The sequence below is a fragment of the Atta colombica genome, unplaced genomic scaffold (genome assembly GCF_001594045.1).
Source record: "Atta colombica isolate Treedump-2 unplaced genomic scaffold, Acol1.0 scaffold228, whole genome shotgun sequence".
In the NCBI taxonomy this organism is placed as follows: domain Eukaryota; kingdom Metazoa; phylum Arthropoda; class Insecta; order Hymenoptera; family Formicidae; genus Atta; species Atta colombica.
Genome location: NW_017259325.1, coordinates 1,155,336 through 1,180,316, shown reverse-complemented (window position 1 = coordinate 1,180,316; position 24,981 = coordinate 1,155,336). Strand labels below are relative to the sequence as shown.

The 24,981-nt window shown below is 33.8% G+C and overlaps 1 protein-coding gene across 1 annotated transcript in view; it reads right to left on the bottom strand.

Moving 5' to 3' along the window:
- LOC108688221 (suppressor of lurcher protein 1) overlaps positions 1–24,981 on the bottom strand; it is a 243,342-nt gene that overhangs the window by 176,456 nt on the left and 41,905 nt on the right. The window contains exon 4 of the mRNA XM_018194384.1: positions 21,253–21,433. Coding sequence (XP_018049873.1) covers positions 21,253–21,433 — 181 coding nt within the window. The remainder of the gene's footprint in view (positions 1–21,252; positions 21,434–24,981) is intronic.

The window sequence follows — 24,981 nt, the reverse complement described above, 5'->3', positions numbered from 1 at the left end:
ATATAAAATAGCACAATAATAATGCTTTCAAAAATTAAAGTTTTATTTAAATATTACTAAAATTGAAATATTTTAATTTATTAGAAATATATAATTTTAAATTATTAGAAAATTATTGCCACATTTTATATTAATTACTTACCACATATTCCGATTACATCTATCTACTATATAATTTTTTGCAAACATTGATAGAATTATTATGTGTATTTTTAAACTTATTATCGTTACTTATTAAAATATTCATTTAGCGCACGTACAACATTTTGTATCGCTGCATCGTTCGCGTTTCCCATTATTTCATTCCCATACATCCTCACGGATTATGCCAAGTGTCGAGCTGGAATGTTAAAGCCAGATAATATTGCTGAAGTACTGCAGTTCCGTGCCATTAATCGCTATCCAAAAGGAACCATTTGTCCTCGATTAATGCTCCTCTCTAATTATGAAATTATATATTATACGTAAATCTGTAAGATTATATTTAAAATGAAAGAAGAATAAGGAAGAAAAATTTTAAATATAAAAACTTTCAATAATTCTTTTTCACTCGTTATTCAATATAAGATTTCTCATGCAATATATCTCTACATTTAATTAAAACCCTCCATTTAACTCAAGATATAGGTAGAGCACCATCTCAATTACTTAACTTAAGCATTGAGATTGCGACCCGTATTACCTTTGTTTTCCTGGAAATGTCGCATAGAACGAGAAAATATACGTGAAATTCGGGATATAATCTCGACTAGTCGTTAAGTAGACAGGAACTGAGCGGAGTAAGTTCGGCGCAACAATTTGTTCAAATCCTCCGAAATCCCGATCCGCACAGTCGACCAGCCAACTCCTCGGCAAACACCACTAAGGGACTATCTTGGTGACAGGAGATTTGTACTCTTGTTCCATACATGGAAACATCGAATTCAGTGCAAGCACATCTTTCGAATAATAGCATTGCCTCCGTATATATTTACCTGATTTTTCGCAATCGTTAATACATAGCGTAATGTAACATCACTCAACGGGATTACATTAAGGATTTCTTTTTATGTAGTTGCAACAACTTTAACGAACAAATAAACTAATAGATTGCTCGATTTGCGAGAACATTTAAGAAATTTTCTGTTATGAGTTCGACAGATTCACATTCTCACATTTTATACTAGCGCAGATTGTGCACAGCCGCGCTTCAAGGAAGGTATGCTTTAATACTCTTCCCGCACTTTTCATTTGAACCATATGGCGTCGGAGGGGGTTACGAATCCATGATCTTTTCAATATCACGACAGTCTTGTGGGAACATCTTAAGTGACCTCGACCGTATGATGGATAATAATCTAGAACATTCTGCGAGCTTACCGCTTAATATTCTTGAAATATGCGTGATATATTAGGCATTCTTAGCTCTAAATCACTAAAATTCACTGCTCGTTCGTTATCTTTCCAGTTACTAAAGAATCGTATAATTTTCGTGCAACTACTACGCGCAGGTTATTCGATACGCACGCAATTTACGTGTACGTGCTAAGTTTGATGTATGAGAATACGTATAACGAAGAGAATAATTTAGCTCGCGTGCGATATGTCACACATACTACAGATATTCTGGTTCTAATGGGACGTTTTGCTGTCTAGTGGATTGGTTGAACGTGTCGAACGGTCAAATAAACGGAATCAGTCGTTGTACTCGTTCCATTCATCCACACGCAAACGCAACAATGGGATGCTTTGTGGTATCAACGCCATTACATCGGGTATTGAAACCTTCGTTCATTGATCTCTCTTTGGAGAAAAGCGTGATTTCACTCTGGTTTTACGTCATAATCGTTTATTTAGTATGCACTTCAATAAAAAGTTTAGAGAAAATAATAATAAAAAATTAAGTGACATAGAGTAATTTAAGAATTTAAATAGAGAATTTAAGAAAATAATAAACGAAGATTTAATATAAGTTCGATTTATTTGATGTTGAATATTCATTTGATTGAATATTTGACATTATACAAATACTATACATATATGTATAATAAATAAATAAAAATAAAAGAATTTTTAACGTAAGTACAGATTTCCTAAGAGCGTAAGCGACTGCAATATAACTTTCCCAATTAGTGTATCTGTCGCTATTAGTGTGCTTTTGTATTTCGATAAGTCATAGAAAATTAGCACAAATAAATAAGAAAAATTTTTTTTTGTCAAGTTAAATTATTAATACATACGACACCGAAGATAATATTTTATTTTTTGAGTATTAAAGTATTTTAAATATTTTTAAAGAAGAAAGATATGAGAAGTTTATGTGAATCCAGTATTACTTACCGCAAGATTTTAAACTTGTCTCTATTAATGTCCCTTGTATTGGAGCTGAGAACGTTGTGTTATGAGTATACTTTGAAATAAATATAATTGAAATAATGATTTATGTAATATTAACACATTACATAATTAGCTTAAATTAATTACCTTTTAGTAATTATATGTTAAAATGAGTCAAATATGGATAGGCACACAAATTGGGAGCACATTAATAGGACCATCGCTTAGAGGACTCATTAATAAGGACAAAAACATGTTTTCTATTTTTATCAAAAGCATTATAAAATATTAAGTATTTTTATGAAGTATTAGTATTTTTTAGATTAAAGAAATATTATGAGAAAAAGAAGAAATTGAAAAATCAATATTGATTACAAGCAGATAAAATTAAAGCTGCAATATTTAATAATTCAATAATAAGCAAATTGACTAAAAGACGTATTAATAAGGACAGTTATCCTAAGTATAAGAAAGTATAAGAACACGAGATTTAACTCTGCACTTGAACGATTGTTCTAGCACGTGCCGTACTTCACTTGATGCCTTGTACTTATGTACCTCATCGTAGACGACCATTATACTTATCCCTTTCTATTTTTGTGTCATATGATGACTTTTTCTTAGTGAATCATCAAGTAGTAAAAGGTTATCGGTTTCCGATAGCATCCCTTTAAATCTTTTGTACTTAATTCGATTTAATTAGACTGCAAATGATAGTATCTATTAGTACATTTAGTAGTCTATTTTCGTAACGTAAAAACGAGCATGGAATATTCTTTGTAAAAGATGACGTAGTATTTGGTTAAATCCGTAGGGAGAGTTAATGATACATGGCGAATAAAGTATAAGCGCCTCCATAATAGCATCCGCCCGCGCGAACTGATTTACCTATTGTGTATCAACCGCATCCGCGTGAAGATGAATCTTGCGCAATAAACTCGAACAACGGCTCGGCACCGGATATTTTTGTATACGCTCCTCTCTGTACAATGGGCCGTATTTTTAGTCGCCGGTAGTGGTGGTGGCCTATATTTATTTCTAAACGACGAGGATCCCATTTTCAATGGTGAACTGCGTTCAGCCCTTCGCCAAGCGTAAAAAATCACATTGTGTATAATATTCAATGTTTTAATATTTTGCAGTTTTTATCGTGTAACTTGTCGTTCGGTTTATTTTTCACTCTCTTGTCACATCATTTAATTAAGTTCGTATTTTTACCTAGGTAAACATAGTTGATTTGAGAAAAACAGGTGGACGTTCGATATGCTTCCATTGCGACTTTGCAGCTCGCAGAAAAACTCGGACGATGCAAATGCGCGACATTTTCCAACGCAGTCGCAAACGCGAACACAGAGTCTCGTCGACGAAACTACGGCGATAAATAAAAAGTATCTGTATATGAGAGAGACTGTGCGCTCGACGAAATTTTTTCCGGGATCGCAATGTTTATTGGACTTGTTTCGTGGGTGTAAATAATATTGGCGTTCTGCCGGAACCCGTGTGGACCGCTTTTTCCGTGAATTGTAAGTGTATCATAAAGCTACTCTCATGCATGTTAGGATGTTCGCATGACATTACGTTACACGTTGCAACGTTAGTGCCAACTCGTACCTTAAAACTTGAACATAATTCCTTTTTTTAATCGCGAAATTGTACAAAAATTTAATATTGATTCATTATATTGTATGTATAACGGAATATATATGCTTAGCATGCAATTAACATTCCGTGACAATCTTGCATCGTGAAATGTCGCACATCCACACTCTTATGTTTTTGAAAAGAGGCAATTTGTGCTACTGAAAACGTCATGTATTATTCTTGATTCTAAATAAATAAGGATTGCTCGCGACATTTCTGCTACGGACGTAGATGTGCAACGTCACGGATGCTTTTAAAATTGTGATTCACTCGCGTTGCGTTTTACACAACATGTTCTATCATGGCCTTTTAGAGATGAAATAATTTAACTGTATAATAATTCAGAAAAAAAAAATTTATTACGATGTATACTAATCGCGTATATATGCTAATCTAGTTTTTCACAAACTAAACTAAACGTTTTAGGCAAATGTTTTGCAATTTTATACGCTCGTTTTAAAATTATAATATTTTATTTCTTGAAAATTCACGGAGATATAGTAAAATAAAGATGAAACGATAGAACGCGAAATTTAATGATACAAAAATATATTGCAAAATTATTCACAGCATAATTTTTTGCATAGCACTTTGATTCCTCATTATACCGAGTAACTTTATTGTCCGTATTAGACGTGACAAAAATTCTGGAGTTTTTTACTTTTTTATTAAATATCCGAAAGTGTACGTGATTCAATATAACGGAATGTTATCAGCTTCGGCCAAGCTCGTGACCCGCTTCTCTCCATTGTATCTTCTGCACTCGATCCCCCCTTTCGCGAGTTATTGTCTTCGAGTGGAACAAAAATTGCATCGGCTGCAGTACCGGCCGACTCAAGCGATTCGATATGAGTTCAACTATTTCCATTCGTCGACTCCAAAACGATTGAATACCGTTCACATGATTCTGATTGTAAAGGAAGCACACTCCACTTCCACTTGCCACTTGACCTTATCGCGAGAAACTACATTATACGTTTGTCAAGTTTGTGATAGATTGATACGTGACATGTACGAAATATCCAATCTATCATTGAAAAGAGGGGATTGCTATCTCTTCTCTTATTATATAGACACTATAGAGAAGATAATTTAATAATTTTCTTATAGTTGTAAATGATTAATGCTTTAAAATATTATACAAGACACACACACACACACACACACACACACACAATATCCTTCTTGAGTAATAAGATAATTTATAAAGATAATTTTTAGTTACAGTAAGAATAGTTTAGCATCGCACATGAACTGGCACCATATGTACGTAATGCCTAAAGTAGAATAAACAAAGCGAAATTGGGTGCAATGTGAAAATATATTATAGAAGAGAATTAAAAAAAAAGCCCCAAAATAGCGAACGATAATTTAATTTCGTTCAAGAAAATGAGGCTTTATATATTATTATGTTAGAGTAATAATTTATACATTTATTTACTACGTATGCGAAAAGTGAAAACGATTTTCATGAAGAAAATGAGAAGTTGCTGTATTATAATTATGAGATAATTATTAGTTGTTCAGAAGCAAGAGCTTTCATAACTGCAAGCCATTTTCTTCCTTAACATCGTTCTGATTTTACCTTCCTTGACAAGAACCTTTCTACGATGGGCCTAATGATGAGCTCAAGGATTTGTAATATCGTTGCGCAATCTAACGCATTCACGGCCGCTTGCTTCTCGCCATTGTACTCGAGATATTCTATCGATTTCGCTTCGTTTTCTTCTTCCTGCCTCTTGCTGTCTTCTTCTCCTGTTTCTCATTTAGCGCGAGAGATTGCAACGGATACAATTTCAGCTTCTTACCGATTACTTACGCGTGAAAGAGAATTTATGAGATAAAACGCGAGTATCCATCCTCGGTTGCAAGCAAAATAAGTACAGGACGATGAACAAATTTGCCGTCGTCTGACAGAGAAAGAGAAAGAGAAATAGAGAGAGAAGAGAGAGGGGAGGAAGAGAGAGAGAAAATGGTTCGCACTGACAAACGAAGTTGTCGTCTGTTTTGAATAGTGAACCAACATCTGCCGGAAAGTGACGATGAGCTGAGAACTTGTCATAGGAAGTGCATGAAAGTACAACGGAGACAGATGAAAGTAAAGAGTCCTTATCCGATGTGCACAACGACAAAAATTTACGCTTGCGTTTACTGCTGGATTCGGAACAATGTCCATCATGGCGATCATCTTTTTATAATTAGTAATAATTACACTTACAATTAGTAATAATTGCTTTAATAGTATGATACGAGTAATACCTTCGAGCTCTTTGTATTTTCGATCCACATAGTTCCCGGGCATTTATCGTCTCTTCTCTGCGGTGGTATTTTTCAATCGCGGAGAATGTATCTTTTTTGCGTTTTCCATGCGTCCTTATTTTTGTAGAAAAGCAAAATGGGTAACGGTGGGCGAACGGTGATTTGATGGACGTGAAAGAGGATAAGAATGTAAGAGCGTCAGCGGTGGCACTTTTCGGAGGGAAGAGCAAGGCCCACAAAGATGTGAGACGGGCTTCCGATATTCGTGGCACGATTTGGCATACTCTTGTCATATTTTATTTGTAATACAGCTGCGTCGTAAAAATCGCAGAAGAAAGCTTTTACTGCGCACAAATCGAGAAAAATATGCAAAGTATTTTAATTTTCTATAAGCACGCAAGATATGGGATTTTTTTTGTTTTATTTTCGTATATATTGTAATATTTAGCTCTCTATTCTAATCTTATTCGTGGCTTTATTTTTCTTGGAATCCTTACTCTCGGACGCTTCACTGATTTTCTTTCTTTTCAATGTTTGTCTTGATTGTGATAAAGGAATGCAACCACAAAATCTTTTTCCGAAAAAACAAATCCAATCGAAGAGCTTGACGGTAAGGGCCAAGTATTATTGTACTGATTGTGAGTATACGAATCATTCGTCTCGAATTCAAATTAATCGAAAACTTCAATCCACGTGAAAAATCTGTCCCGTCATCTTTATATTATTACGGCAACTTTGGTCTTTTTCTCATCGACAACGATCATCCCCTTCTGATCGACTCAAACGCCGTGACTCGTCTTATCCGTATCCAATCTTTCTATTTCCTTTCTCTAATGAAGAGAAGTATTTGATTTTTGTCTGATTAAAAAGTTTAATTTCAAAGTTTTGAAAGTAATGCAGTGACGACAAGCGCAAACTTCATCTCTCATTTCTTATTAACAGAGTACTGAATATTTTAACTAGTAATATTCATTTCAATTATTATAATATTCATTTCGCACTATTTTATTTATTATTATTACTCTAATTTTATTTCATAATTTATTATTTCATTTCAAATAAACAATTCGACAAAATCGGTACATGTCACTATATTCAATTCTTCTAGCCGATGATAAAGAAACGTACTACTATCTTAGCTAAAATATCTGTTTCGAATAATACAATAAGAGATTTAACATTGATTTATTACGAACGTGCTGCATTTTCAAATAACTCACTCAGCATTCCATTTCCATCTTGTAACCATTCTCGATCAATTTAATTTCCTTCCTCCTTTTCATAGAGTATCTCTCTTAAAGATGACAACTGATGGGTTATTTGCTTGAATACTTTGAATCAACAACCGAAAATAATCCAAAGTAATCAGACTAAAAGGCTAAAATGAAGAGAGAAATTGGAAATAATTATTTGCCAAACCTAACAATTAAAGATCATACATTTAAATATATGTTTCTCTTTTAATAAAAAACTAATTTATCATTTTTATGTTTCACACACACACACACACACACACCCACACATACACACATACATACATACATATATATAACATATATATAATATATAATATATATTTAATATAATAATTACAATATAATATATAATTTATTAACAAAATAATTACGTTTATATATTTTCTAATCTATTTAAAAAATAATTAATAGATAGTAAGAAAATTTAAATAGACAAAAACGATGAATATCGATAAGATAGTATTAGTTCCTATAGATATTTTCTTATGTAATTAAAATAAATTTATCGTTAAGGTTATTATCGATTTAAATTTTATTACGAAATTTTATTATGCTTCATAAGAAACTTTATAAGTAGAGAACGCAATCCTGGTAATTTTTTCAAAGGTTAAAGCATTTGCCTCTCAAGTAATAAAAAATCTTTTTCAAACTACATTCGTTTTGTGTCTTGCGGTGATACTTTCTCGTAAAAAAGTTTTACATCAAATAAGAGCTATGTTCTCACAACGAGAATTTCTTCTGATGGTCTTAAAACAGTTGCAAGAGTTTTTAATTATTACGTTTAATTAAAACAAATCTGATACAAAGTTACGAGTGCTCAACACTCAAATAAAATATGAGATAAAATTAATGCCGCTTTTCTATTATTATCTATTATTCTTTTCTATTATTTTCTATCATTTTCTCTTTTCATAAGATTGCGTATGGATAGTATAAACAACGATTAAGTTCGATTTTTTTCGGAGTAAATCGCTAACATGTAACATAATAATGCGCATTATCAAGAGGAAAAATTTAAAATTTAACATTTAATGATTAAATTTAACGGTTAAAAAAAACGGAAAATTTCTTATATCTTATTATTTATGCGTTTCTCAAAAGGAATTGAGACTCAAATTACATCACAGTAATTAAACATTGTTTCGCCGAAACAAGTTTGAAATTTAAGTTTTACAAATGGATCTCTTCATTTGTACACATATTATTTACTTTGTCTTTTATTCAATTGAAATCAATTCAATTAAAATTATTCGGTACTCATTACTAAAATGAAATTATTATTTACATCAAATTATTTTCAATACATGACATAATAATTTCCGACTTGTGATTCTATCTACCTCTGAATATCTTAATTCTTATAATTTTCAAATCCGACAACAGCTGTCCTATCTCATCATTTATCATCTATTACAAAGTACTTCTCTTATCTTTCTCTTCCATATCTTACTTTCTCACTTGTGTTTAATTTTTATAGAAATTGTTTACATTTTCTCATTGTTAGTTATAATACAACAAATGTTCATTAGTATGCAAAATTTGAAATTGATATTTCTTTTAATTGATACACATGATATTTATCTATTTAATAGTTGTACATCGCCGATGATAGTTTGAAGTGAGCTAAAACGTTCGAAATCTGTAAGCATTAAAGAAAGTAAAAAAAGATTACACAACAATTATTACGAAGTTTCTTGCCCGATATTTTTAAATATTCACACTTCATCTATTTAAGAAATGTACTTGTAATTTCTATTTACATTTATTTTTTGGTAGTTCGCAACTTTATTGAATATTTCTGACCGAAAAATATATTATATCATAATTCTTATATATCAAAAATAGAATTGTTAGCAAAAACATAAGACGTGCTGAAACTTTTGAGCGATAGTGTATAATATAAAGTAAATGATTAAAATAACAGTTTTCAAATCCAGATATGTTGAAGATAAATTGCAGACTCGCGTGACTTATCCGTGATGATCTTTCGTATTTTTTTCAAGAATGTAAAAGCAAGTTTAGGTCGGTGATCTCGGTTCATAACTCTATAACCGTTTTACTAAACTGTTTAATTTTTGTGAGCATTAAATGTGTGTGGTTGCGATACCTTGCTATGAAGACGTCATGCATCAAACATGACTTAAAATTTGATGAAAGACTTTGACTAAGACATCATAAAGTAATTTGACATCGCTTGATCTAATTGCATCTTTTAACAAAAGACAGATTTGTGATATGAAGTAATAAACCATAAGATAAATCGATAAAGATGTCTATACAAGTTTTTTCCTAATTAATATTAAAATAAAGGATAAAATAAAGTAGGAAAAGTTTTTCATAAACGCAAAGTGTGCTGAAACTTTTGAGCGATGATTATACATACAATATTAAAATCTAAATTTTCGATATTGTAAATTAGTCTGTGACTACTAGATGGCGAGTATCTTAAAAATACAAAAAAGTCTAAAAATAATATATCAATATTATGTTTTATTGCACGTATAAAGACATACATGCATGCACGCTTGTATTATAGGTACTCGCATAGACTCTATATTGTAAATGCATAGAAAGACTTTACTCATAAGCAAAACAGAAGAATCTTCTTTTTCCTTGTGCAGTATCCATACGAGAGAGTAAGTTTCGCAAGAGAATTTCGCACGAATGCCATGACGCAGTTAAATCACGCCGCCTTGTTGCCTCGTCATGAGCCTTTTATGCTGTCATGTTACAGCGACGGTGTAGCGAAGTAATGCAATGAGAAGACGCGCTTTTTGCGGTAGTACGACTACCTTTTCTTATAAATATCTACCTATCAAAAAACGATCTGACGTCTAAATTATATATTAAACCATTGCACATCTGACAAGGAGTACTTCCTTATAGTTATTAAATAATATTCATTCAGATATTGAGTGCTGTATCGAGGATGATGTGAAGAGAAATAATTACATCCTTGAGATCAACCGTTGCGCTACACTTACCAATGGATCGATCTGTGCAATATAAGGCAAGCTGCGAAAGAGGAACTAATCGGCTTTTAACGTCGTACATTACTAAAAACTGCATAGCGCTTACCTTAAACGACATTAGTCGTACTCTTCGCTTTGAAAGTGTCTTAATATATAAATAATGACAAAGAACATTAAATCTCAACGGCTTTCTGCGAGCAGTCATCCTTCTTCCACGAGTGACCTACTTTTACATTATTATTTACACATTATCAGAGATGGCGTCACGAAATATAAAATCGTTGTACGTAACTTTTCAAAATTTTGTCAAATGCGAAACGCAATATCCGACGAGTATGATAAAAACTATCTAATATATGTTCTGTATTCTTTCTCATTTAATAGCCGTTACAGAGAGAGAGAGAGAGAGAGAGATTGCAGATTTTAAAATGATTATACGGCTCACAAATGGTGTGTTTCATGGAAAACAATCCAATATACTCCGTATTTTATTTCCGTAATAACATTACTTATATTTCTTATTCAAGAGATGTTGAATATCAAAGAATACCGACGAATAATTAAATTGAACGTATCCAGAGTAATATTTTTGTCTTGTAATAAATAAAAATGTTTTACTTTTTAATATATTCGTTTTATTTTTATATTCATATTGTACGTGGCATGCATATAATATTTTTTAATCGATTAATAGATATAATTAATCAGTCGTAAACATTATATGCAAATAACAATCATATAATGTACAATAAATATAATATGAGAGAAATAATAGATATGTTCTTTCTTGTATAATATATAGTATAGATATTTATTACTATACGATACTTTAATACATTTATTGTTGACACGTTCAACAAAGCAATTGTCGGAACTATTCCTTATCAATTTTTATGGATCTTATACACAGTTACAAAATCTATCAAAATCAGTGAGGATATATACGTTGTAGAGCAAATAAAAAAATTAAACTTACAGGTTTTTATCTGCTCATCTCAGAAATTGAAACAACTCCTTAATCGGATTTTTTTCATTTTCAGTGAATATCTTTCAATATTTTCGAAAAATATTAACTGTTACTAAGAGTATAAAATACCAATGAAACTTTTATGTAAATCATTTTTTCGAGATTTTTTTCAAAATCTCATTGTTCGTTCGAAAATATTTACTGAAGTTGTCTATTATTTTCAAGAGTTATTGTCTATTATTTTATTTGCTCCTCCTAAAAGACCCTTGAGATAAGCAACATTTCTACAACATATTCGAAATCCATCAAAATCAGTGAGAGACAATGTTGCGGATTTTTTGTAAGATAAATCATTGTTATCGTTCTTTTTAAGTTAAGTTAAAGTTTGTATGTGCTAATAAACTCACATAATAATTTAATTTGTGAATAAGTTATTACATAGTACAATCAGATTTAATTACAATTAGAATTAATTCTTTTCAAAAAATTGTTTTACAGTTTTACTGTCAGATACAATTATTATTGCTAACATCACGTTTGATCCAGCTATAAATTTCGAATTTTGCATCGATATGATCCAACATCAAGCCTTGATGAATCAAATTTTGCCGAAGCAGACCAGAGCCAAACAGAATCAAGTGATTCATGAAGGAAACGCGTATTGGAAACCAGAGCGAATGAAAGGTCAAAGCTCGAATAGCGGATCGCGCGTGCATTTAAGTATGCAAAGGATCCGCGTAAGGGATGAAATGGCTTGTGAAGAAGCTGTGCGGGTCGCCGAGCGAACAACCAGACGAGGAATGAACGCAGACGTCGAGATGCGAAGATACGAAGAGATTGCGGAATGTGGAATGTGGCACCGCGGCTTGGAGATCGCGGGAACGGGGTTGCGGGAGGTTGTACGTAGACTCTCTGGGGCGAGATCTTCTGAATTATTCATTCCGAGAGCGATGCGAGAGAAAAAAATGACTGCGATGGAACTCGCGCAATCAAAAGACCGACGCTCCGTTAATTCGCGTTTCGCACCCCCTTCTGTATTTTGCACGTGCCACTCATGAAAGGGCGAGATGGTTAATCATCGCATATACTACCTATGCAATGTTACAGAAATGGCGGAGACGAATCAAGGAAAGCGACACGTGAAGCGGTCGTGACTCTAGCCTCGGAAATTGGAAACTGTCCCACGAACGGAATAACGAATGCCTGCGCTTTGGCCCCCTGATGGAAAGTAAACATCACTGTGAGATGCTACGCGTTACGTCAACAGAACGTACGCGATGAAATGCGAATTTAAATAATGGCCGCAAGGAGATGACGAGGACATTGTTGAAAAATTGCATGGTATTGTTGAAAAAGGCAACTGCCAGGTGATGGATGTGATGGATGACGCAGAATCAGAAAAACAAAAAATTTCGAGAATATGCAAATAAATCTATCTCAGTTATTACGACTTATTACGCAATATGCCAACACCAGAACATAACTTTTAAGATTCTTTTCAATGTTATCTTCATCCAGCAAGAGAGATACGAATTTTTTAAATATATATTACACCTTAAATAAAACGTAAATTATAAAATTAGGCATTATAGACAATGTTGAATGCTCTGGAAAAAAATGGTATTAAACTAATCGCGTAAAGTGGCCTTTCATTGGAGACATCGCGGAAAGCACTTCACTTTATACGACATTTCACTAAAGCGACCCGGTTGCATATTTTAAAAGTATTAGAGACAGAAAATAAATGTTAACGAGAAAAGCATTTCAATGTCTAGAGATCATTATATCAATATTTTAAAAAGAAATTAAATATGTTATATTCTACAATGTAATATATACAAAATGATTATTGATGTTATATATACAAAAAAAAATATCGATATCAATTAACTTTTTTAATATTGCTTTTTATTTCATACGTTTATCTTGTTACAATAGAACATTTCAATTTTTAATTTTATTTATTTTCGTTTTACGAATAATTGTAAATAGAAAGTCGGAAAATAAACATTTGTCATTAAACTAATATGTATGTCAAATAATCGTTTCTAGAATAGAATTATTTCCTTTTTACATGTACTAAATATTTCTTAACTGAGTTTAACTGAGTTTTACACGATTATGTTGTGTATTAGAATATGATTACGTGATCTCCATATTCGTATTACCATTAATGGTGAATGTTGAATGTTTCTTGGCTGAATAAAGAAAACCTCATATTCTTCTTTCCAACAGTTAGTGGCACCATTCATTTCCGAAGCAAAGTTTGTTTACCTGATAACTTCCGCGATCGTTCGATGACTGTCGTCATATTGAATATTTCATGAAGTCAACGTTGTTGCATTTATGATAATTGAAAGTACTATCGACAAGACTTTGAATTTAATATACGTAATACTTATTATTTTAATGAGTATTCAAATAACTATTCTGATAATATTAGTATAGAAAGTAATGATAAATGTTTAACGATGATATTGTTCGCATAAATTTTCTACAAATTAAATAATCCCAAATATCTATATTATGTTATAAAAAGAATAATCTAAGAAAAGAAAAAAGTAATTTAAGAAGAAGAAACAAAGAAAGTACATTATGCAATTAAAAAGAATTCTATAGTGATTACTAGGACATCTTTTCTCCTCTTGAATGTTTTTCTCCTAAGGGCTTAAAAACCTGTAATTCTGATATGACAGTGGACTCTACAAAAGGAAGAACAAAGATATCTCGACAGTCATGTCTAACCGCTACGAATCTAAAGAGCAAAGTTTTCGTCCGGTGAGTTCAATCCTATCTCTCTTGTTCCACGTCGTTCGTGGAAAGTTGAAATATTCATGACAATTAAAAAGAAACTTCGAATACCGAATTCAGTCGATATGTTTTACAGCTTCACCTCGATGCTTTCGCGACTCTATCCAGCATTTTGTCTGTTACTTCACACAGTTTTGTACGACACAGTTGTGTGTACTTCCGGCTAATTTAATCTTTGAGTACAAAGTATCAAATGATGATGGACAGAGCACGCATGAAGCGAAAAGACTCAAAACTAAACCTCTCATAGTTGAGCCTCGAGGTAGATAGATGACAAATCGTTCTCAATTGTCACAGCTCGTAATTCAGGAATTTCATCTCGCACATAATTAATCTCAGCAGTTACGCCACCAACAAGTAATTCCTAACGGCTCAGCCGCTAGGTATTCGGCACGAGCCATTACGAAAGCCAATGCTACAATGTTCCACGCTACTGTCCGCTACCTCCGCCACAAACTGGAGGTTTCCTCTCCTTCCGGAGTAGCCGCGCGTTTCCGTGTACGAAACAACGGCGCCATCCTGTACGTCTTTAGACGTCCGCATTGCTGCATACCATGCCAAGATAGCTCGCTGACGACCACCTTGCGTGAAATTGCACTGAACAAAGATTCACGTAATTCGATAGTTTTTAGCGAACTAAAAAAAACATATGAAGCTTCTCTTTGGTCATTTACTGATACAATCGAATAACATTTGCGAATATCGTGTGAAACTGTTTAATTTACAAATATTTCTTGATTATTAAAACTGAAATGCATTTAGCGTTTTTATCGCTGATTGTGAGAATAAAATACAATCAATGGCACAAAAGCGTTGCACCGTCAGCAGTTCTCTGAAAGAACCCAGTTATTAAAAATTAAAGTTATATTTTAAAAGTACATTATATGCGTTAAAATGCATTTCCTTAGAATTAGTATGATATTCAATCATCATTATTATTAATTATATTTGTCGTTAAACTTTCTACGAGATTTTTTATTAGAGTCTGGAATAAGAACTTTCAAATCTTCCGAATGTACAAGATAACTGTTTTAAAGTAAATATTTGTTTTTCTCTTCATCTTCATAATTGACTATATTCCATATATGAGTTCTATGAGGTCGTGACAAAAAATAAGTGTTTAGCGGAGGGCTCTTACAATCATACATACACACATTTTTATGTATTATTTTACAAGCATCAATAGGAGGAGCGATCCGTGGCACGGTTTCAAAAGGTGCTCTGTTCGGTGTTTCTAATCGCGAATCGAAATCTTACTTGCTTTATCAGCGCTGAATTTGCCGCATGCCGGTCGTCTCACTGTTGCAGTCGTCAGTTTCGCGACTTTCTGATTTACAAGACTCGGGTGATTTCGGGAAACACGACGAGAACGAATGAGAAATCGGGAATTGACGGGAATCAATTCACGAAAATTGGCATTCGAGTTTTGACCATGCCACGGAGAACCTCCGCTCTCTTTTCAGTTTTATAGCGTTTTCTGTTGGGATACACTGAGTGTAACCTCGCACTATACCAGTTGCGTGTAAGTGCAGCATGAATACTGCACTACAAAACTGTACATACAACATAGATCTACATTACTTCATCGTGTCGCTATCGTGTTTAATTCTGTTGCCGGTTGACTTCTATTTTCAAATTTTTAATGTCATACTGGTTCTACATCGTCTCTTTGAAATCATGTAGTAAAACCTCACTTCGTGCATAAAATTTGCACTATAGCCACGGAGAAACACGTTACACTGAATGAGTTCGCCTAGCCACCAACCAAGGAAACACGCTACACTGTCTGAGTGTTGCACTGATAGGCGATAGTACAGCCAAGAGAAAACGCTATTAGAAAAACCTCAGAGCCAAACGCGATACAAGACGACGTTCTTAGATGTTACCGCGTGTCCGCGATCCGAGTGACTCAAGGAATATTTCTCAAGCGATGTCACGACCTGATCCGAGATAACGATCTCGAGGCGTTGTCAGAAATCAGGTTAACTGGCCCAAGCGATAGTTCCAAGGCGTTGCCAGTTGTAAGAGATGTTACGAACATTTATGCGAGTATATCTGCAATTCACGAACATTGAAGTGACGGTTATCCGAATTACACAGACTTGTAATGTGAAAATTGTACTTAGTTATTGTGAACATTAACTCATTCCATATTCCTATAAATGACAATATAAATATCTATCGATAATTACATAATCAAATGAAGACAGACTAGTATTTTCAAATTTAGATCCGAAGATTAGGAAAACTGGCTTACCGTGACATCATTTTCGTATTTGTGAAAATTTCGTAAAAACATTTTTAAAAATGTTTTGTGGAAACTATAAAAACAAGCTATAATCAATAATAATTGTGTGATTGGACACCACATTAATAATGCATTTTAATATAATAATAAACTTTTAAAATAAATTTTTTTAATGTACTAAATTTCTTTTGAGAAAAACTACTAACTACAATGCTCTTGTACCACTGACCGTGTAATAAATTGATGACAAAATTAATGTGTTACAATTATTTTAAAAAGTGGCTTATATAAAAAAAAATTACTCATTGCATTCGCGAAAGCTATCGGGGAACCCGACCGCGTGCATCGTGCTCATTTAATAGTTAGAACCCGGGGGTATCCATTAGAAGATCCTTAGTTCGCTTGGAAACTTGAAGCAGTATCTCTTGCTCGTATATAACTCGTAGGGAAAGCGGCTTACTATCGGCGCCCCTGGATATAAAGCCGAAGTTTCCTCTCTTCTCCGAGGGATTTTCTAAGCTTTAGGACATGTACTAGGCGGCACTCTGTAAACGATCGCCATGCGCCTCGTGCGCCATATTAATAAGGCCATCTACATAGGCAACTTAATATTGGACTCGCGGCACGCGATCCCGGACGATCCTTAGAAGTAAAAACGATTTATGACCGCGGACGGCAAAGGATTTGTAAATAGAATCTCGCTCAAAACGAGTGTACTCGGAGGAAGCGCGTGCGTGCTTCGCATAAACGGCAGAGTCGCGCACGCTGTGTAAAGAACTCAACTAACTTCCGTTTTTATGAAAATATTAATCTGCACGGCATAATCTACTCGGTCATACAAACTATAATAAACGTGGAAAAGAACCGTAGGAGTAAGATTTTTCTTCATTATATTCTCCAACAAGTTTCAATGAGATTTAATAAAAATACCCAAGAGAATTGACTTTGGCAGCACTCCCGTTCTAATTGTAAGCTCTTCGGAAAATTCTTTTCAATTAACTACAAGTATTAAGCACATTTAATTAAAGAAAGATATTGAATAAAAAAGTCGCAAATAAAAAAGTTTTGAAAAAAAATATATGTTTTATTATTTTTTTTTTTTTGATAGTTGAAAATGTTAGCAGCAAAAGAATCAATACGAAATGATAGATGGAGAAATTTGAAGTCAAGCAATCTAATATACAAATTTAAATACAATCAACGTACAGAGAACATTCCTATTAGGTGAGCTCCGTCTGGGTTGCGTCTAAATTAGTGAGTAACAATCGATTCTCTAGAGATAAAGTTCCTGAGGGATACTTCGACAGTAGCCGTAGGCGAGCATTCGAAAACCAACCGCAGAAATTTCAGACGGTCTGTAACTGACGATGAGATGTGTAACTGCCGAAATAACCGCTCGAGTGATTTGTACGAGCAGCGCATAGGCGTCTACATTTCGCGTAGCGTTGCGCATTACCGGATTGTTTGCCATGCATTTCCAACAGTCCGTCTTGTCTGTCGGAAGTTCCACTGGTCGACGTGACCCCAACGCAGTTCAATGCATAATGCGCGACAGCAGAAATTCCGCTCTGAGCATTTGCATACGTAAACGCCGCGGGCATCTGTAGCGATTATCGCCAAAGCGCGCTACAATAATCGGGAATCGGTTGACAGCTAAAGCGATCGACGCTCTTGGACAGATCGATCATGAGTGTAGAGTTCGTAATGCGATGTTAAAAATATCTTTTGAACGTCACGATGGCACTTCTCGGATCGAATCGACACACTCCAGTGATATTACATTTTCCCGAAATGGATAACAGATTTAGTGGAAGGAAAGTGCAACCAGAAGTTCACAAAAAGTGTAAAGATTCATATTCCGTTTGTAGGAAGGAAAACGAGTTCGGTGGAGAAAATAAAACCTGTTCTAACCATAGCGACACGTCCCGTTGTATTCGGAGCAGCAACTCCTTTCTCATCGTTATAACTTCCTCCTTCCTGAACTCGCAACCCCCCTGCACGCTATTCCGCTACTCTTCCCGTTTCCGCATAACTTCACCATGGCGCGTGCTAAGTTACTGTACTCTATACCAATCGGTAAACCTTAACGTGCGACGCATTTTCAACAAATTCCTCAAACAATTTCGAAATTTAGTGCATGGGCGTGCGTTTAAATCTCATTAACCACCGGAGGAATCGCATGTCGAATTCTGGTTCTCCAGACGCCGAGAACGACGCGCAACATGGGTATTTCGCTATAAGCGAAAGGGGTAACGCGAAAGGGGTTGACGCAGTGGAATGTACATCGTAGTGGCAGCGGTGTCGCGGCCTGGGAAACGCTGTTGTCCCGGTGCATCCCACGTTACGGTTGCAATCGAGCTGGCAGATACTGCGGGCGAGTGTCAAGGGAACAAGCCGCGCGACCGTCGTGCAATCAGGCACGCCACAACCTGCTGTGTGATGCAACGGAAATGGAAGAGGGTACCTATACCTTTACTATGTTGCCGTGGGACTTGACGCGCGGCGAATATAAGCAACGAGCTTCGAGCTCACGAAGAAAGACGCCTTAGCATCACGACTATACAAAATATTTTTTAATCAAAATAAGTACTCCTATTTAAAAGAAAATATACATAGAAAATTATACTGGCAATATTATATAATAATTTTTAATATAAAATAGTAAAAATGTACAATATGTCTGGTAGAACTTGAAAAGATTTTTAAAATGTTCAAAATTACAAAACTTTAAAGAATAATGTGTGTGTTTAATGTATATAATTCACATTAAAATATATATTTTATGTCCGACTTTCGTTTTTGCTAAGGATTCTACGTTAAATTCCTACCTATAATAAATTGTGGTACAGGTGAAGTAAACGTCTTGCTGCAACGGACTTGCGCTCGTTTTGGATCCTAAAACACTGCATTCAGGCGCAACGTAAATTCTAGGAGAACGTAGAAGCACGAGAAATCCCCGACGAATGTACATAGATTATTAAAGTAAAGCTAGATTTAAAGCGCATTTAGTCGTTTTGGAGAATGTCAATTCGCCATCTAATTTCCTATATTTTCCTTCATATTACAATTACGACTTCTGCAAATATCTCTTGGTCATTATTACAATAGCATATAGTTTCCGAATGTACGTGGTTAGAATTAACGCCGAGTTGTCGTCAGGAAGTTGAAAAGAATCTACATTAAATTCTATTTGGTTGGCGTTAACTTCCTCTTACGGGTAACGAAACAGTTTGCAAGTTTTGTCAAGCCACTCTAGCAATGCACGATTTACACGTGCACCACTATTACACTTTCCCCTAGGTAACAGAAGTACGTAACGCGCTACAAATTGGCTACTACCCTCTACCTTGCTCAAGCACTACCGGGACTTGCGCCATAAGTCACCTTACTCGTTTCTCGCTCCACCCTCACCTTGGGACGAATCGCATCTCGAATTCAATTTCACGAAATGGTCATTACGTCACAAATTTCTAAGTGTTTTCGTAAAACTATTGGAACGTAAAATAGCTGAAGAAGCCAATTTTAATTCTCTCGTCTAAGCTAAGCGTTACTCTTAATTAATAAATCCTTGACAAAGAATTTCAATAACGTTTGATACTGATTTAGCTTGCTTTATTAAAAAAAAAGAAATATTTTTATTCACATAAATTCGCATTTAGAGGCCAATTCTTGAAAAAGGATTAATCGGTGACCAATACGAAGAATTTAATCACAGTTAATAGAAAATTAATGAAGCGGACGAGCGTTGGAAAAGAAACTCTTGCTATAACTTTACTTTCCGCCAGTTATAGCGGAACCCCAAACGCTCTTAAAATCTTATTACTGTGTCTCAAAGATTTCTCCACTCTCAAGCACTGAATTTTAGTAAACGACCATGCGCAAAGATATTTCACTCGAAATTCCCTCGAGTACAATTTTCTGAAGAAAATATTACAAGTATAATCTATGTAATTTACAAAAATAAAAATCGGGAACAGATTGCATTATTGGCTAAATTATAGGAGTAAATGAATATTCGCAATAATTTTGATTAAAGATTGATGAAAACGCATCGTCATTACAAATTACGTTTGTTGAACACGTTCTTAACTCTGATCATTAGCAAGTTATAGAAATCAACATCATTCAGTTCATTAGTCATAATATGCAATGCTAGAAATTCTGGCACACCTTCTGTACATTTCCTTAATGTATGTAGATATATGTTTATATTCACGTTATATCGCTATAATTTAACATACGGAACGTGGCCGTATTCCATTGGCGGTAGACAACCGCGAATAGACTCTACCGGACAACGGAAGGCCTGAATTAGGTGCATGACAAATCGCTCTGCATGGATAATTTATCTGTTAACATAATGCTGTCTGCCAGTGCTGAGCATAGCGAAACAGCTTGTCTAATTATAATTTACGAAATATGAATATATGATATTACGCGAGAATAAAAACCATGAAAATTATATGAGTATACAAAATTTATACATATCGCGTTGCAATTATATGCTAAGATAGTGTAATTAAAGAACAGAAATAAATATTAAAAATTGATATTTATTTCACATTACTCGAAGAGTGTACGTGTAATAATACATAGTATTTGTAGAAGACTATACAAATTTTAAAATATACTAATGTAATAGTTTCCTATTCAATATATATCTAATAAATAGAAATTAATATTACGTATTGTATTTTATCATAATGATTTTTATTATTCATTGATATGCAAAAAGAAATAACAAGTTTTTAATATTCACTTCTCAAAATATGGATTACTTACTCGGGCCAAATACGACGAATGTTGAATTGATGAAACGTTAAAACAACAATTTCATCTGGATGACCAATGAATGTATACAGAAGGCAATCGATATTCGGTGGATATCGTTTTGGAAAATCAGGAGATGTAAAAGTGCCACCTTGAGGTCTGTCCGAGCTGCTGTATACAACACAAGAACAACCTGTAAAAAAAAATATGTCATATAGACATCGTATATGACAAACAAGAAAGTTAGGAAAAATAACACAATGCACATAGAAAGATGAAGTAATGGAATATTTCAACAATATTCGACAACGTCGAATCGTATCAACACTGCAAGCTTCGTTTGATGTGTTCTCGTTCCGAATGATTTTAATGTAGAGATATCGGGTCTTGTCGATAATGAAATTCACTATCTGACATTGCTTGCAGGATGAAGGACGGGGGTTCGCAAGAGAAAAGTTTTCTTATTTCCAAAATGAAGTTGTCGCGCCTCGCATCGATCTAACGTCTTCGCTTTCGTGCTACCAGCCGTGTCGAATGCCAAACTCAAAGAATTAAATTAAAGTTTGATTTTTCAGGGAGGAAAAATTCTACGGAGAGAAGCACATAATAATTCACGCGGTAAATGTCATCCTCGAGTCAGTTGTACAATTAAAAATAAGCAATTAAATAAATTCTTAATGATACATCACAACCATTTTCCGAACAGTTCGTACGTGATCGGCATCGACATGATATAGAAATGACAAGACATAAATTTACTCCATGTATCCGGCAGATCAGACGGCGAATGATTAAGCAAGCCGATAATTTATAGAGGAGTCGTTGCAAAGGCCAGCCGACATAGCTCCTATTATCCGAGAAGCCGTGACTCGCACAACTGGGAATCGCGAAAATTTAATTTCCTGTTTTTCAATTAACTTTTACGTTAGTCGGGCACAACGGGTCTTCTCGGCGAGCAGACACACAGGAGAATGCAAAGACCCGTCGTATCTATGGTTAAATAATGGCATGACACTTGAGTTATACCGCCGGTACAAAAGCCCGAACATTCTCGACCAGTTTTATGCTTTGGGGACTCTATTGTATCCCGTAACTCGCCGTAATGCGGAGGGAGTGATTCTCTTTTTTTATTTTACAGAGGTATGTGTACCGAGCTGTGTAATATACCGGTTTATTGTGCGCCCATTGTTGTAGAAAATAAAGCGATTCAGGGTGTAGAGCCGACTGTATAGGCAAGAAGTTGAAATTCGACTGTGGTGCAAATGCTATGAGACTTTCAGCACTCATAAAAAAGCGAGACATTTCGCAATCTTCTTAACAAAAAAAGATAATAACGCCTAAATTTTTCGAAAATTACATATTATCCGTTTTGTTTATATTATATATTTTAATTCGTATAAAACAATAAGAAGAATTAGGATTTGTATCCTATTATGAAAAGAAAGAAACATATTGTACGTATATAATGTATTCGAATATGACGAAACTAATTTCAATGTGAAATATAATAAAATAATATAAATTTATTGTAATATAATATCTTTTATAGATAATAATATGGCAGAGCGCAAAATCGTGCTAATGGGAAGAGAAATGTGAATCATTATGTAGTATCACGTTAATGCGAATACAATCATTTATCCAAGATAATATCACCATCGCTATCCTCACGATTCGTCTCTGTCGGTGCGCTAGTGCTTTGCAATGATTATTCTGGCTGAAACGATCCATTAGCAAGCATTCGTTCGGTACGGCAAGACTAATGCAAACAAAGCAATTTATAAGGATAGTGACGCAATTAATCAGTCTTTCGAAAAAGCGAGACACAAAGGGAAGGAAGTTGTGCGCCAAAGAAAGAACATATCACGTTTCGCGCGCAGCGAATTAATAGCTCTACGAGCCACAAGTTAGAAGGGTCTTTAGTAAATTAGCAAAAACAATATGTTCTTTTTGTTTCTTTCTCCATTCTGATATTTTATCCTTCTCTTAACTATAGCGATCATTTTTTTAATTTTTCATTATCCTACTTTTCCTCTTTCTATATATTATCTTTTGTTCTTATTTTATTTTTCATCAACCTGCTTTCGTTACAGAAAGTTTTTACAACTGAAAAGACATCCAAGCACTGTCATGTGAAAAATATTAGTGATGTTGGAATTTATTTGTCTTATTATCTTCGTAAAATACGCTGTAACATTTACAATTTTCTAGTGCCTAACATCAATGCTATTCATTTCGCTTTGTGCTACCTACAGAGCTACTTTGAGAGTAAAAGTATTCATACAAAGAAATTTGTTATAAAAAAAGTTTTATTTATAGAAAATAAATATTAATTAGCAATTTTATACAATGAATACATTCTGTTCTAATATAAACAACGGGCTTCGCATGCATTCCTTTTATTTTAGAAGCTAAATTTCTCGTCTTACGAATACTTTTTGAATATTCAAACAATACACTTTTTAATTTTCTTATTTTTCAGATGATATATTAGGTGTAGTAAAAAGAAATCCATTATTTTTGCATGAAATTGAATGGAAAAATAATGGATTTCTTTTTACTACACCTAATATTTTATATAATTAATAGACATCTTTTATATATATATATATAAGAAACATTTTAAGAAACATACAGTCTATTTTATTCTTTATGAATGAATTGTTAATTATTCAACAAGAAATAATCCTCAATTAAACGTCGAATTGACATCAAATTAATGAAATCATCGTATTTATATCGTATATAAATTCGATGTCTCATTTCTCGCTGGATAATGTTTACTTTTTAAAAATAAGGTTTTTTTAAAAAATATTTTCTCTGTACGAATGCTTTTTGCGCTCACTTTTGTGTATATACACAAAAAAACTTTCAACAAATATTATATGTGCATGAATAAATAGTTACCTATCTATATTTTCTACTATTAATAAAATGCTCTAAATAAAAATTTTCGCGTTATAAAAAAATATTAAATTATTTCTATTGTAATAATGAAAAATTAATTACAAACACAATTAAAGAGAAAAATCGAAATAAATCACCGAGCTAAAAAATTAAACGAAATCAATTACTGTTTCCGTATTAATAATGTCGCATCGTAGAGAAAAGTAGAATGTCAGAGACATAAAATTGCTTGCACAGCCACTTCCTCATGACGGAACTGTCCGAGAAACCTAAAGAATATTTTAAATGACGTACTAATTCTCCTCATATATTACACATGTATGTTAACGTACAATACTTGCTGAGAACAGCATGTACGATGTTAAAAACGACTATTGCTCTTAGCTGCTGAAGTGAGGCGTCAGACCGCTTGAAAATACTCGGAGACATCATTGTTCAGTCACGTTCACTGGCATTGACTCAAGCCAGGTTGCACTTTATTTATAATGTACTTTGCAATAGTTACAGAGGAAACAGCAATAGACTTTTTTGCAAACGAAGAAAAACGTGTATACAATTAGACTTGCAAGTATATTCGTGTCATGATATAGGAATAATTAACATGCGGCGATTGTTTATACATAGACATGTACACCTGTATGAATATCGATTAGCCACAATATACATATGAGGTTTATAAAATTAATCGCTCTCACGCACACATGAATGTCAAGAAGCATCATAAAAGATTTATATTTTATACAAAAATAAAAATATTTTATTTAAAAAACAAAAATGGAAGAAATTATATTATAATAAAAAATATTACTTTTATCTAAATTATGCCAACAGAAA